The sequence below is a fragment of the Tetrao urogallus genome, assembly GCF_951394365.1.
Source record: "Tetrao urogallus genome assembly, chromosome: 2".
NCBI lineage: Eukaryota > Metazoa > Chordata > Aves > Galliformes > Phasianidae > Tetrao > Tetrao urogallus.
Window position 1 is genome coordinate 35,558,144 of NC_136814.1, and position 13,328 is coordinate 35,571,471.

Consider the following 13,328-nt stretch of genomic DNA (forward strand, 5'->3'; position numbering starts at 1 on the left):
CCACTTGGGAAGAGGTATTATATCCACATAAGGATGAGTTACTAGTATTGTAACTGTAATTGTAATGTAAATGGGGCATCCAAAAGCCCCATTTCCACTGATCCCTTCACATTAGTTTCCTGATGAGAAGTGGCACTTAGTGCATGGTTGCTAAAACTACAGCACAGCATGAGAGTGAAGAGAGAAGGCAACTATTTTGTTGTTATTCCTTTTATTTTCATATAAATTAACATTCTAAAAAAAATTGAAATAGAAACACTAAATACAGTATTGCACATAGTGATCTTTGTTAGATGATTATTATTTCATTTAGTATAATTACATACTGTAGGTACTGAAGGGAACAGGAAGGCTACAAATGAAAACATGCTACTGTATTCTTGCACTTAGGAGCAAAGTTAAGAGGAAAAGACTACTGTTTACATAAATACAAACATGGATTTGAATCAGTGCCATTAAAATAGCTTTATTTTTTAAAGTTTTTTTTTTTCCATAAGTTAGTTGTAACAACAAATAATCTCTTCTCACTCCCCCAAATAGTAATGTTACTCCTGTCAACACAAAGTTTTAGAACTCCATTCTCAGTAATTTATATCCCTGACAGAAATTATTACGACTACAGAATTTCAAATATGTTTGTCAGCAACAGGAGACTTACTTTTCACATAGTGAAAAAAAAAACCATCTTTTCTAGTGCTTGGTATAAGTGAAGAATAACAGATTCCTGAGGTCATATTTCACACTTCTTTTATGACACTTGTATAGTATAGTAGCTTCTAGACAGGTAGGAATGTCTGATGATGTGCTAGATTAGACAGGGAATAACGCACCCCCGCAGGTTAGACTTCATTTGCTTTTTACTCCAGTGTCTTTCAGGCAGCAGGGCTGAATGAAGCATGTGCCTCCAACTCAGTATTAAACTCTGGTTGCTTTCAGGAAAAGCGAGCCTTGAAAGCAGAATGTTATCAATCAGGCAGATTGTTTTGGTGCTATTTAATCATGACTGGAGGAAAGAGTTGTTATTGGTTGAACAGATCAAGGCTGATATAATCAATTCTAGATTGCAAACAGAAATAAAGCATGTGTCACAGATTTCAATCATTAATCTAGCAAGGGACACAGAAAGCCTGGAGGAAAACCCTGCAACTATGCTAAGTGTGAAATTAATGTCAATTAGTTGGTAGTCTGTGTCTGTCACTAGAATTGGCTACTGTTTTTCATAAATGACAGTCCCCATGTGCATATTTAACGGCTCTCTAAAGGAGTTTTAAAGTAACTGTGAAGCTAATTCCAAAAGAGAAGTCATGTACACGTGGCCAAAAGCCTGTGTGACTTTATCAGCAGTTAAATCTATACTACGCTTTCTAAAGTTCATGTAAAATTATTAGCTGCTCTATATGTTAACAAACTATAACAGCCAAATCTCTCTCATATTCTCTCTATAGTACTTCTGTGCTTTTTGTCTTGCTCCCTGCCTCCCCCCCTCCCTTTTTTTTTGTTTTTTTAATGCTTGATTTCTGACCCCCATTACCACCTGGCATTCACTATCTGGCACAAGATGAAGTAAAAGTCGTAAAAGTATGTTGCCTTATCGATTTTAAACATAGTTACAGTAAACATCTTGTTCCACAAATATTTAGCCATGGAGGGCAACCAAACAAGTTGGGAAAGCATTGATTATACTGTATAAGCAGCACTTAACGATTCAAAATACAAACTACATATGCCAACATGAAACAGATACAAACAATTCACTAGGAGTAACATTTCTTTCCCTAATCTAAGCGCACTGTCATGAAGTATCTGCTTTAGACAGATGTTGCCAGTAGGAATGGAAATGTTTTACTTTATCAAGTAGTACTCTTATGAAGTTCAACTTAATGCAATTTTCAGCATGTTCAGAACTGATGCAGATACTGTTTTTATGCATGCTGACTTGGCCTATTTGTAGCATACCATACACTTTATAAAATATCATCTTTGAGTGGTAAAGGAGATACTGAATACAGGGAATGTGTTTCAAGTCAATATCTAGTCTATTGCCGGGCACTCCATTAAAGTGTTTACACTCATTCATGAATGTACATTAACACATCAATTGGTGGAAAACGCCAGAGAACAAAAAGCAAATTCAAAGGGTCCAGAAAGCAAATGATCAGGATGATGTAGTTTCCTTCCCCCTCACACCCCACCCACAGACATGTTGAGTTTTGGTAACCATGTAACAATGGCTTTTGTTTTTCTTCTGTCAGATTTTCATACTTATCTTGGCTTTCTGAAAAATAATAAACATGCAAATGAAGAAAACTCAGCAAGATGATGAATTCACATGTGTAAAGCACACAAATGCATAGGTTAACGTTAAATTATACATACTCTAGAACTGAATTCACAAGTAATATTCCTTCAAAACCAGAACTGAAGTAAATTGCAGTAAACTTGTGAAATAATTTATTTACATTCCTTTTCTCTGTCAAATTTTCAGTATCATTGGAAATCTATGCAGCGCCAAACAAACCAAGATCCTAGTATTGAGATCTACCTCTAAGTCTCATAATAATGAATTGACAAGACTACCATCATTACACTTACTTTCAGAACAGACAAAGCACAGTATTATCTTTTCCAAGAGCTGCTATTTTAAAGAAAATCAGATCAGTGAAACAGAAGCTACTAGTACCTGACACAGTGATCCAATTTGCAAAACACATGCTATTCTGAACCTTCTTTACATATTGTAACTTTAGAAAAGAGTAATTTGAGGCTGAATAAGCTTGAAGACTGTAATTGTTTTTTCTCCCATCTAGGTGCCTCCCACACTAAGACTGTGATGCAGATATTGGCAGGATAGAGCAATAACACACTACTTTTGCTTGTTCTACATCTCTTTTATGGAGTAACATTAACAGACAACATTCAAGTTGCTTAATCTAGCACCTCTTAAAGAAATAATAGCCAAACAGAACAAGAAGTATATCAAGAGTAAGATGTCTATAGAAGAAAAGGAGAAAAAGATAGAATGAACAATGGTAAAAGAAGTATAGCTACAATTTTTACTTACAATTCCAGAGTCATGTTTTGGTCTTATATTGTAGAGTGATTTCCCCTTTTTCTGTCTGCAGACTTCTTCTGCCTCTTTAACTCTGAAACAAGACACAATTTATAAGCATTCCTCTAGACCAAAATGATTTCTGAAGACAGCACAGTATATAACTTAAAAAATTTAAGTCTAAAGATGCAAATGGACAACTTTATTCCCTATGTCTTCATTAATAGGCTCTACAAAACAGCAATTGCACTTGGCTGTCCTTGCCATACCACCAGGCTCTGGTACTTAAAAGATCAGGCATAATCAATGGCATATTAGATGCTAGTTACAAAAATAATCAGTATTTACGATAGTTTAATATTGAAATCTAGCAGGATTTAAAGTAGCTTGGTAGACATGAAGACCAGCCTTCAGAACATTCAAGCCAAATAATGCTATGAAAATTACTTTTCACAATTATTTTTAAATCTCTATTCAACAGGTCCTGACCAAGTACCTCAACTGCAGTTAAAAAAAAAAAAAAAAAAAAAAAAAAAAGGCTCTCACCAAATTTCCTTCCCCCTTTAACCTGATGTTGTTTGTATTTAAAGTGACAAAGCAGCTCAATTTACATTTCCAGTCTTTGCTCTCTAGCTTTTTAAATAAAAATGTTCACTGAAAAATTTCAGTATTGTTCTTAAAAACCATCCGGTTTACAAACAAGGTAGCGCACATCACATCACTTTTCTCTCCACAATTGAGGGTGAGCAGCAAAGCATGCATGAAAGCACTTGGGTGCAAAGAGAGGAGCAGGTTCCAGATGTCATACATGAGTGTTTCATGACTTGGTACCAAATTAGGGCTTATGAAATACCACAAAATGCTACATTGTTGATGAGATAAATGTCCTTTTAGTCATCCAGATAGGGAACAAGCCCCAGAAGACAGAAGTCAGCATTCAGACTGGGAGTCTGCCAAAATCAGGCTGGTAGGCTCAACAGCACACCATAAAATGTTTCTCAAACATTTTTACTCATTTTGGAGATCAGTCTTACAAACACACATGGTTACTGAAACACTAATGCAGATTTAAGTTATGAATTCTCTGAGCTTCAAAGACTTACATAAACCCTTTCTTTATGATGGCATTAAATGGTGTGAGATGTGTAATTTTTATTTTTTATGAGAGATGAGACCATTATTTATAAATAGGAAAGTAGAAAATAAGAACGTAAATCCTATATTGGTTTGCTCTTGCCAACAGTATAGACTTTGGATAGCACTTACTCCACTTTTTCATCATTATCCAACAACGAAAAATAACCAACAGTAAAATGATATTGAAGAAATGATATATCTTTGGCTGGTTCCTTGCGGTTCATCTCCAGACCACTTGCATGTCTGCTATTTCACTGAGGCTACACAGGGCAGTGTGAGAATCAGACTTCATGTTGTTATTATTTTAAAATATTTTTTTGTGTGTGTGGTAAGGGCCAGATTTTTCAAAATATGACTCCAGCTGGGTCTGCTAAGCACATTACAAAAACTGCCTTTGCATTAATCTCTCCTTCATCTAGATTCACCAAACACACCTCATTCTTCTCCTAAGTTTCAAATTCATACTTTCAAAATTTAATTTAAACTTCAGTTCTTTTCTAGCACGCTGCTCTCTTAATTTGATAATGGTATATTGTATTAAGGGAGGAAGACCTTAACTTCCACAGGTAGAAGAAAAAATAAAAGGCTTTGAGACCTGTTATTTTCAAGTTGTAACATTCTGGACCTGACTGCAAGTCAGTCAGATTGTTACAGCATAATGTAGAACGGAAATGTCAAATGACAAGTAATTCACCATCAAAATGTATTTAAATAGATTGAATAAAAGCAACAGCCAGAGTACGGTGACAGTTTTAAATAGAAGCTTATAGGAATTATACAGGATGCAATGAAAGTCAAAGACTTTTCCTTTCCCTTAAAACACCACCTTTTCTTCTGATTCATTTCTACATACATCTGAATAAGAACATTTGTAACACTAATCTTCTCATGATCTTTTCAAAACAGTCAGACACATTCGAAGCTATAAAAAACCACTCACAGAAATAAAAAAGCTCACATATCATACTGTTTCCTCTTTTTGAAATACAGCTATAACTGACTCCCATCACTGGTAGGCATAACTTAAATAAGAAAATGAAATGTTACTTGGGGTTAAATTAGTATCAAATCCTGGGGAACGCAGAAGCACTACCAAAGTTATCATTGTTTTATAGAAGCAACGTAATATATGCAGGTATTCAAACTATTCATCATGCAAGCGACAGCATGTGAAATATACAAAAATATTTACTAAACCAGTTCACACAGATCCAGATGTTACTCTCAGGAAATATCAGGGAATCTCTAGTTCCAGTCTTTGCTGCATTAACAAAGAACAGATTGCTCACTGCTTGCCTAACACACCAGCTCATAAGATGGCTTGGCTTCCCCTCTAGGTTTAATGTTCATTCAAAACAAGAATCCTTGTATGGACTGGAACTTGTGATAATACAGTGACGAGTTATTTTCTGGAAAGCAAGTCCTATTGAGTGCCATTGTCAGTATAACATCTCTAAATCTGCTGGGTTTTTTTAGAATTAATAGATGTTTGAAGAAATGCTGTCTTGCCTTGAAAGAACAAAATAAAACAATGCCAGCTAGTGAAAGAGATGGTCTTAATTTTTCTGTTACTTAAACTGCACTTGAAAAAAAAAAAAAAAAGACCAACAGCCTTAAAGCTTGTGCTACCCATTTTTCCAAGATTATGTAAGAGGCCCTAGTCTCTCAAGTATAGCTGCAGAACTGAAGTTTTTGGGAGTCTTTATGAAATTCCTTGTAGTTTAAGTATATTTATTTATCACAGTGGGAATGGAGAAGATGAAAAGCATTATCCCCTAATACACTTCAGACAAAGCTGAAATCTAGCAGCCACTTGGTTCCAGTTCCAACCATATCACTGACTCATTGTGTGGGTTTGGGATAGTTCACTGCCTCCTGGCCCTGATCCTGCATGAAGATTCAAGTGGTTGGATAAAGCCTCACTGAAACCAATATGATCTATAGATATACTTCCTCAGCAAAAAATGTCATTAGAAATGTAAATGTAGCACAATAAAGTCTTATTTTCAGGAAGCTAGATTATGACTAAGTAAAAACTAGAAGGGCATAAAACTGTACATATTTAAAGATATAATATATATCTAAATTCTAAGAAGTCAACACACGGGTGAAACATAGAGACAATTATTAGCCTTCTACAGCACTGTGAACCAGCTGCAGTGTGCATATATTTTCCAAAGCCTGACCATTGAACTAAACTATGATTTTATTGAATTTAACCCAAATCCTTCTAAGAGAGCAAAAGGATTTGTTTTGATGTTAATATCAGGATCATTTAAACTGCAAGAAGTGTTGCCTTTTGAGATAAGGACAATTATCTCAATTCAGTTGGAAAATAATATTTAATTGCCACCAGCAATTAAAAAAATATACATTAGATATTCTGTCCTGCTCCTGAAAGATTCTTCATCTTCTCATAGATAAAATCTACAACATTCAGGCAAAACCACCTTGCTTCTGTCAACTCAAGACAGGTTAAGACCTGGTTATCACTGGTAAATTCCTACATATCATCACAGCATCCTTAACATTGGGAAATACATCTAAGATCATTTAGTCCAACTGTCTACCTACCACCAATACTGCCCACTGAGCCATGTACCTACGTATTACATCTACGTGTATCTTGAACACCTCCAGGGATGGTGACTCCATCTCCACAGGCAGCTTGTTCCACTGCCTGACCACTTTTTGTGAGAAGATTTACCTAATATCCAATCTGAATCTCCCCTGGCACAACTTAAGGCCATTATCTCTTGTCTTGTTGCTTTTACCCGGAAGAAGAGACACCTGCCTTGCCACAGCCTCCTTTCAAGTAATTGTAGAGAGCAGTAACATCATCTTGCTCAGAACTTTTCTGTACTACTTCCCCCTGACTTCAGCAGAACTATTATCAATATGGAGATGCAAGGTAGTCCAAGACAAAGAGGTAGAAAAATTGCAATAACTTAAGTTGTAATATTAGGAAGACTGGCTTAAATATTCAACAATGGTCAATTGTTATGGCTTCATGAAAATGTTAACAGATCTCTTTCAATTTTGGCAAGAGGGCAGGTGACGTTTGGGGAAAACAACACAAGCGCTATGAATCTGTGAGCCTCCCAGTAGTCACAAAGAGGGAAGAAGTACTCAGTGTAGACAGTGACATACTTACAGGCTCCAGGCCAAAGTGACACTGCTGTTCTGCCTCTGCAGACAACAAAGCACTCAAAATGTTTGAAACAGTTAACAAGACAGTCCTAGGATGAGAATTCAATTGTCAAGACCTTGTTTTCCCTGAGGGAAGCCATGGAAAGAAGAGTCTGAGGAAGTTGGGTGCTTCTCTGTGCCTGAGAGATTATGACTCTTAGGCAAAGGCAGGCAAGTGCATGGATTGATATATTGTTTTGAAGACCTGTTTCTAGTTAAAACAGTTGCATGCAACTAATACTTTCGGTGATAGAGGTAATTTGGTCACTTTGTGGAATCACTGCTCTCAAGTGCAACTAAGTACTCTGAAGTGGAACAGCAACTCAAGGCAAGTTCTGAGATAGGGTGAGAGAAAGTAGTGCTAAGGGAGTCTAACAGGGTCAGGTTGGAGATTAGGTTCATCATCAAGATAATCAAGGACATTAACAGGCACCCTAGGGTAAGGCAGGTGTCACAGCAGCCAGCTGCCAGAATTCAAGAAGCACTTGGAAAAAGCTTTCAGCCTTAAGATTTGAATTTTGAGTAGTTCTGTGTGGATTCATGAGTTGGAGTTGATGATACCTGTGGGTCCTTTCCAACTCAGAATATTCTACAATTCTATGAAAAGGCACATAGCATGCTCTTGGAGAAGCCAGGTGGCACAGTTAAAGTGTGATAGGAATTGTTCACATTGTTTGCAGTGTGTTAAGATGCTTCTGCATGGCTGATGCTCTCATTATCTAATTTCATACTTTTCAGCTTTTCCAACTCACTTGCTTTCAATAAACTGATGGTTTCATTTGCTATCAAACCCTGTCCCAGATCACATCAATTTTGGCTTAAAGGGAGCATATTTTTTCAATAGGAAAGATAGCATCAGCACTACACCTTTGGCATTTTTGGCATGCTGCTTCTGTTCCCAAGACATTTTTGTTTTTGCCTTTATAAGGACATAGTCATACAAAACTAATCTTCTCAGTCAAACAGAGTTGCTTAATTCCTTATAGCAATCTGAAGAGCGGAGTTATTAGCAGTTATTAGATTTAACATCAGGTCCAACGTAGATTCTATAAGTGCACACTAAGAGTGCTCATAATGGGTATCTGGACAAATACATGTTCCATAAGGTTAATTAAATTGACTTCAGATGTTTCTTTCGTTATTTCAGAAAGGATTACTTTCTGAACAGCTCCAACAAGAATAAAGTATGTAGGGAATATAAAATATAAGTAAGCAATCCTTGGCTTAGTTAAAAGTACAAGTGAATGAATAGGTAATTACTCACTGAGTCCAACAATTAGTGTCTCAAATTCTACTACATATAAAGATTCAGAGTCTAATAAGCATTGCCTGTAACAAAAGAAATAGCTTCTTCTTTCCATCATAGTAAAAGTACCCTTAACTTCTTTCTACCTCATATTTATTGTGAGACAAACATACACAAATTGATTAAGTTTAAAGACAGTCTGTGAGACAAATAGATAATGAGTTACACTTTGGCAGGTATGCAGGAAAAAAGAACCAGACATCCCTACAAAACCAAAAGACAGACTAGCTATATCTACTTTCTAGACCAAAAGCCAGCCTGGTCACAATCTTATCAAGCCTCAGAGAATTTCTATCATCATTCAGTCCACTGAGAAGGGCAGCCGCTTTCCTAACAATGAACATTAATAATTTTGACTGAAGTATCTGTAACAGATTCATTTCTTACTGGCTCCATTTAGGCTTAGTAGCCTTACAGTTCACTAGCAAGTGCTAAGACATGACAAATGTAAGCACAGTGAGAAGGCTGGAATGTTATATGCCTTAGATACTGGAGCTGCTCACAAAAACTTCCACGATAAACTCAGACATATATTACTTTTACAGCTTGAAAGTGTATTTCATGAAACCCAAAATAATTTTTTCTACAAATATACTGTACTTTGTAACATACAGCAAAGCTGAGACTAATATTCTTTATATTCCTAGTGCTTTTTATCAGATGAATAAAATGTGTTTTGCACATCAAAATATTTTATGTAGGTTAGTTTGGGGTAGAGATGACATGTTTATAATAATAATAATACCTTTACAAATAATTAAAAAAAATCTCCACAAAAATATCAAGTACTAGATGCCCTTAAGATATCAAGAGTAGAAAGCTTTAAAGCTGTGCTTTTGGAAAACTATTCCAGAGCAACTGGCATAAGTTTTATTCCTTGTTCAGTTACTAAACTATAGTTACAAACTATAGTGAAATGACTTTTTTTTTTTTTGTTAAGGAATTTCTCTTTTGTGAAAAAAACAGTGACTGTTGAGAAAAAATACAATTCTCAACATAAAAGTGCAGTAAAAAACGTAGAGCTTTTACTTTCACGCCAATAGGATTGAAGTGATGACACAGATATGATTCAGTAACTGACTGCAAAGACTTTATACAGATAAGAAGCACATTTTAATGTACCTGGTGCCATCAAACTGACTGATGAAACCTAACCTCTCCTACAAACAAAGAGATTATGAATTAGTCTATCTTGACATCTCTGCCAGCTCCTAGCATGGTTACTGCAAAGACCATGAGGTAGACAATAGCTGGTTAAAAAAACGCAGTGATTAATCATAGTTTGACTCAGAGGACAAGGAAAAGCAGATTAAAATGTTTTAATCTGGTCACTTAACATAGAGACTAACCTGTAGCAGGGCCTGGAATACAATTCCTCTTAGATCAGTAGTGCAGAATAGACTTTGGGGAATACAACTAAGGTATTCTTCCATGTGTATCATATCACACTAGCCTAAAATGAAGCTGTGAGCCCAACTGAATTGAACATGAGACCTTCAAATTTGCAGTCTTGATGCAATCCACAACAAAACTCACAATGCTCTAAAGTCAAGAAGAACTGCTTTGTAAAGATGATTTTTTTTCTAATATGGCTTGTTAGGGATGAAAAAATAACAGAAACTTCTTAATTCTTGGAAGAGAACTATTCTGTTCTATGCTGTAAATAAAAAAAAAATATTAAAAAAAATATTTTTAAAAATAAAAGTAATATTGTGGGTGATTTCTTTCTTATCTGTGTTAATATACACAGATGCTCATAGATAAATATATATTTTAACTCAACACTGTGTTAAAATCCATGTTCTAAAGATGATAGTTTTAACATTAAAGGAAATTTCACTTGAAAATATAAGAGCACAAAAGAACCAACCAACAAAAACCTGTTAAGGATGGCTATAATTGTAATAAATGCACAGAGTGCCACCAGAATCATATATATTTTTTTCTCATCAAAGTGGCCAGTATTTCAGACTATACCTGGCCACTTTCAGGAAAGATGGTAATCACTTTCCTCCAGACTTTGCATATGAAAATTGAGTGTTCTAAGAAAATTTAGTCATCACTTCTGTTGTTTTTCTTGGAAATGAAACCAGTTTGCTCTCAAAAAAGCTGGCTGCATTGTGACTATTTGATTGAGAAATTCAACAGGAAATGATAAGGGAAAAGGATAAGACGAAACATGAGGTAAAACTGGTGACTGAAAGAGTAAGCAAAAGAAAGGAAAACAAGCCTGGAAGTGAATGGAAATGTGAAGCCATGTGTTTGCTCTAAAACACCATGAAGCAGTAAATGGTGTTAAAAAGAAAAAGTGCAATGTTTAGGAAAAAAAAATGAGAAAATTCTTTGTGAACAGATAATGCAGAGAAGGAGACTATCTTAAAGTGGCTGTGGGGATATAACCCCATGCAGATGAACAACTACATTGAATTAACTGGGGCACATACAATTAGGTTGCTTCAAAAGTAATACTTCCTATTTAATTCCACAAAAACTACACCAAATACAAAGAGCATGATAACATTATTTGCTGGAGCAAATTCTCAGCTGCAAGAAGATTTTTTTAAAAATAGTCATCACTATTAGCTATGCATTTTCATTAGCAGTGAACAAGAGTCCGCCCGTTGTGCTCATAAAAACCTGCACCAGCAGAGGTGAATCACTGTTTCATAGCTGCTATGGTAGAGTCATTGCAGTACAAGAAAATATGAGAAATGAATGAATAGAAGAGATCATTGGGAAAAACAACAACAACAACAACAACCAGCAAAGTTAACAGAAATCATCTGCAGACTCATGGAATTAGAGATGTACAGTGCAGAATGTGGGAAAATAAGAGGCCTCCAACCTTTTTGTATCAGGTGAGAATACTCACATCATAATTATATACTGATCTCACAATGACTGCTACAAAGCAAATCTCTTCCAGAAAATATTTTTTTTCTCTATAGTATGCCTTGTACTCATGGCCATAAGACATGCACGCAGCCATGCACTTACATTTAATGGATATTTTCATTATGACAATTATAATCACTATTTTGGCAAACTTTCTCAGTAAGAAAGCCATCTAACTTGTGTAGTTGGATAAGATAGTGACAAATGCTATTGATTTGTAGAACCTTTCAATATGTTAGCATACCTCAAACGCCAATGTAACGATCACTTTGCCTGGGAAAGAAAACATTTAACAGGTATTGAAAATATTGCACCTCCTGTCAAAAATTCTATTTAAAATTTCTAGTGGTGCAATTTTTTCATTAATCTTCAGGTATACATTGGGCTGTTTTGTTTGGTTGGTTTTTATTTTTTTAAATAAAAATTTCATTCTCTCCTTTAAGAAGCAGTAAAAAGAGTTACAAAATCTGAAGAGATCACCATAGGGTAGGAACCGTGATATCACCATTTGGCTATATCCTAAACTGTCACAACCAATCTGACATGAGAGCCAAGAAGAGAGAAGACAAACTTCACTATGAGATGATAATTTTTATCTGTCTCTTTTTATGTACAAAATACTAAAATGCAATACAGTGTGCCACCATGACACCTCCACATCAGATAAATCAGTGAGGCTGATGAAAAGCTCTTCTGTTAAATATTTGGTGGTATTCTAGAATCTGATGAAAGTCACAACACTTAGGAGAGATTGGAGACTTGCATTTTTATTTTTATTTTTTTTAATACTAGACCTTTTACTTTGTTCGAACTTAGAATTCATATACACTGATTGGCTTATAGCTACAAAGAAACTTATCAAAGACTTTTAAATATCCTTCATTTAACTTTTTTTTTTAAGCAATTTTTGCCAGAGATCCAGATAGATAAACTCTCAAAAATATTTTTTCAGTTATCTAAGCAATGCTAAAAATGAGAGTCACTGCTCTCCTTCCCTAACCAAAAGGCCTGATGTTTCAATTGAAAAATAGACAAATTGCCAGAAGTGCACAAGGAAGAAACAGAAGTATTGAAATATTGCGCAACCTCTCTCAGTTGGATAGCAAACAGCCTCTATTTGAAGCACTGCCTTCCTAGCTTCTATTTTTCATGTGTTCTTCTTCTTTCAAGTATATATTTCTATGTCTGTAATTCTCCACAATACTTTTTGATCAGAAACTCTTTCAATCAAGTTAAAATTTTGAAATACTCCTAAAAACTGAAGATTATTTTAATTGTTCAAAGACGCAACCTACATTCAGTTTTGACACTGTAAAACAAAGTCTAGCAGTTTGCAGCCCAGTTGATTAAACATCAATAAAGAGAGTGATATTAAAGACATAAGTCCAAGAAAAGCGTTTGCTTGCTAACGTTGTGACTGGAGCTTTTAGATGACACCACAACACAAGCCAAGCAATATGTGACTCCACTAAACATACTCCACATTTCCATCCACTTTCCTGTTGCATTGTAATTCCATATATATTTTCCTACTCTTTTCTTCGATCTCCACATTTCTTTGCAAGTACATTTTCCCATGTCCCCAGATTTCTCACTCTCAAGTCTGACTCACTGGTTCCTATTATAAGCGTTAACAAAATATCCCTTAAATTACTCTGAGGACCGTTGCTTGTGCTATGGGATTTAATGCCCTCCTCCGCAAGCAGAAGTGGCAGCTTACCAATATGCTCCTCACTGTGCAACGTACAGAGA

At 35.5% G+C, this 13,328-nt stretch overlaps 1 protein-coding gene across 1 annotated transcript in view; it reads right to left on the minus strand.

Annotated features, from left to right (window-relative positions):
• Positions 1–2,248: 2,248 nt before the first annotated feature.
• The window catches only part of FMN2 (formin 2), a gene marked incomplete at both ends in the record, with an annotated part of 139,944 nt that continues 128,864 nt past the window's right edge, over positions 2,249–13,328 (minus strand). Inside the window, 2 exons of the mRNA XM_079532834.1 lie at positions 2,249–2,275; positions 3,062–3,143. Of these exons, the coding sequence (XP_079388960.1) occupies positions 2,249–2,275; positions 3,062–3,143 (109 nt within the window). The remainder of the gene's footprint in view (positions 2,276–3,061; positions 3,144–13,328) is intronic.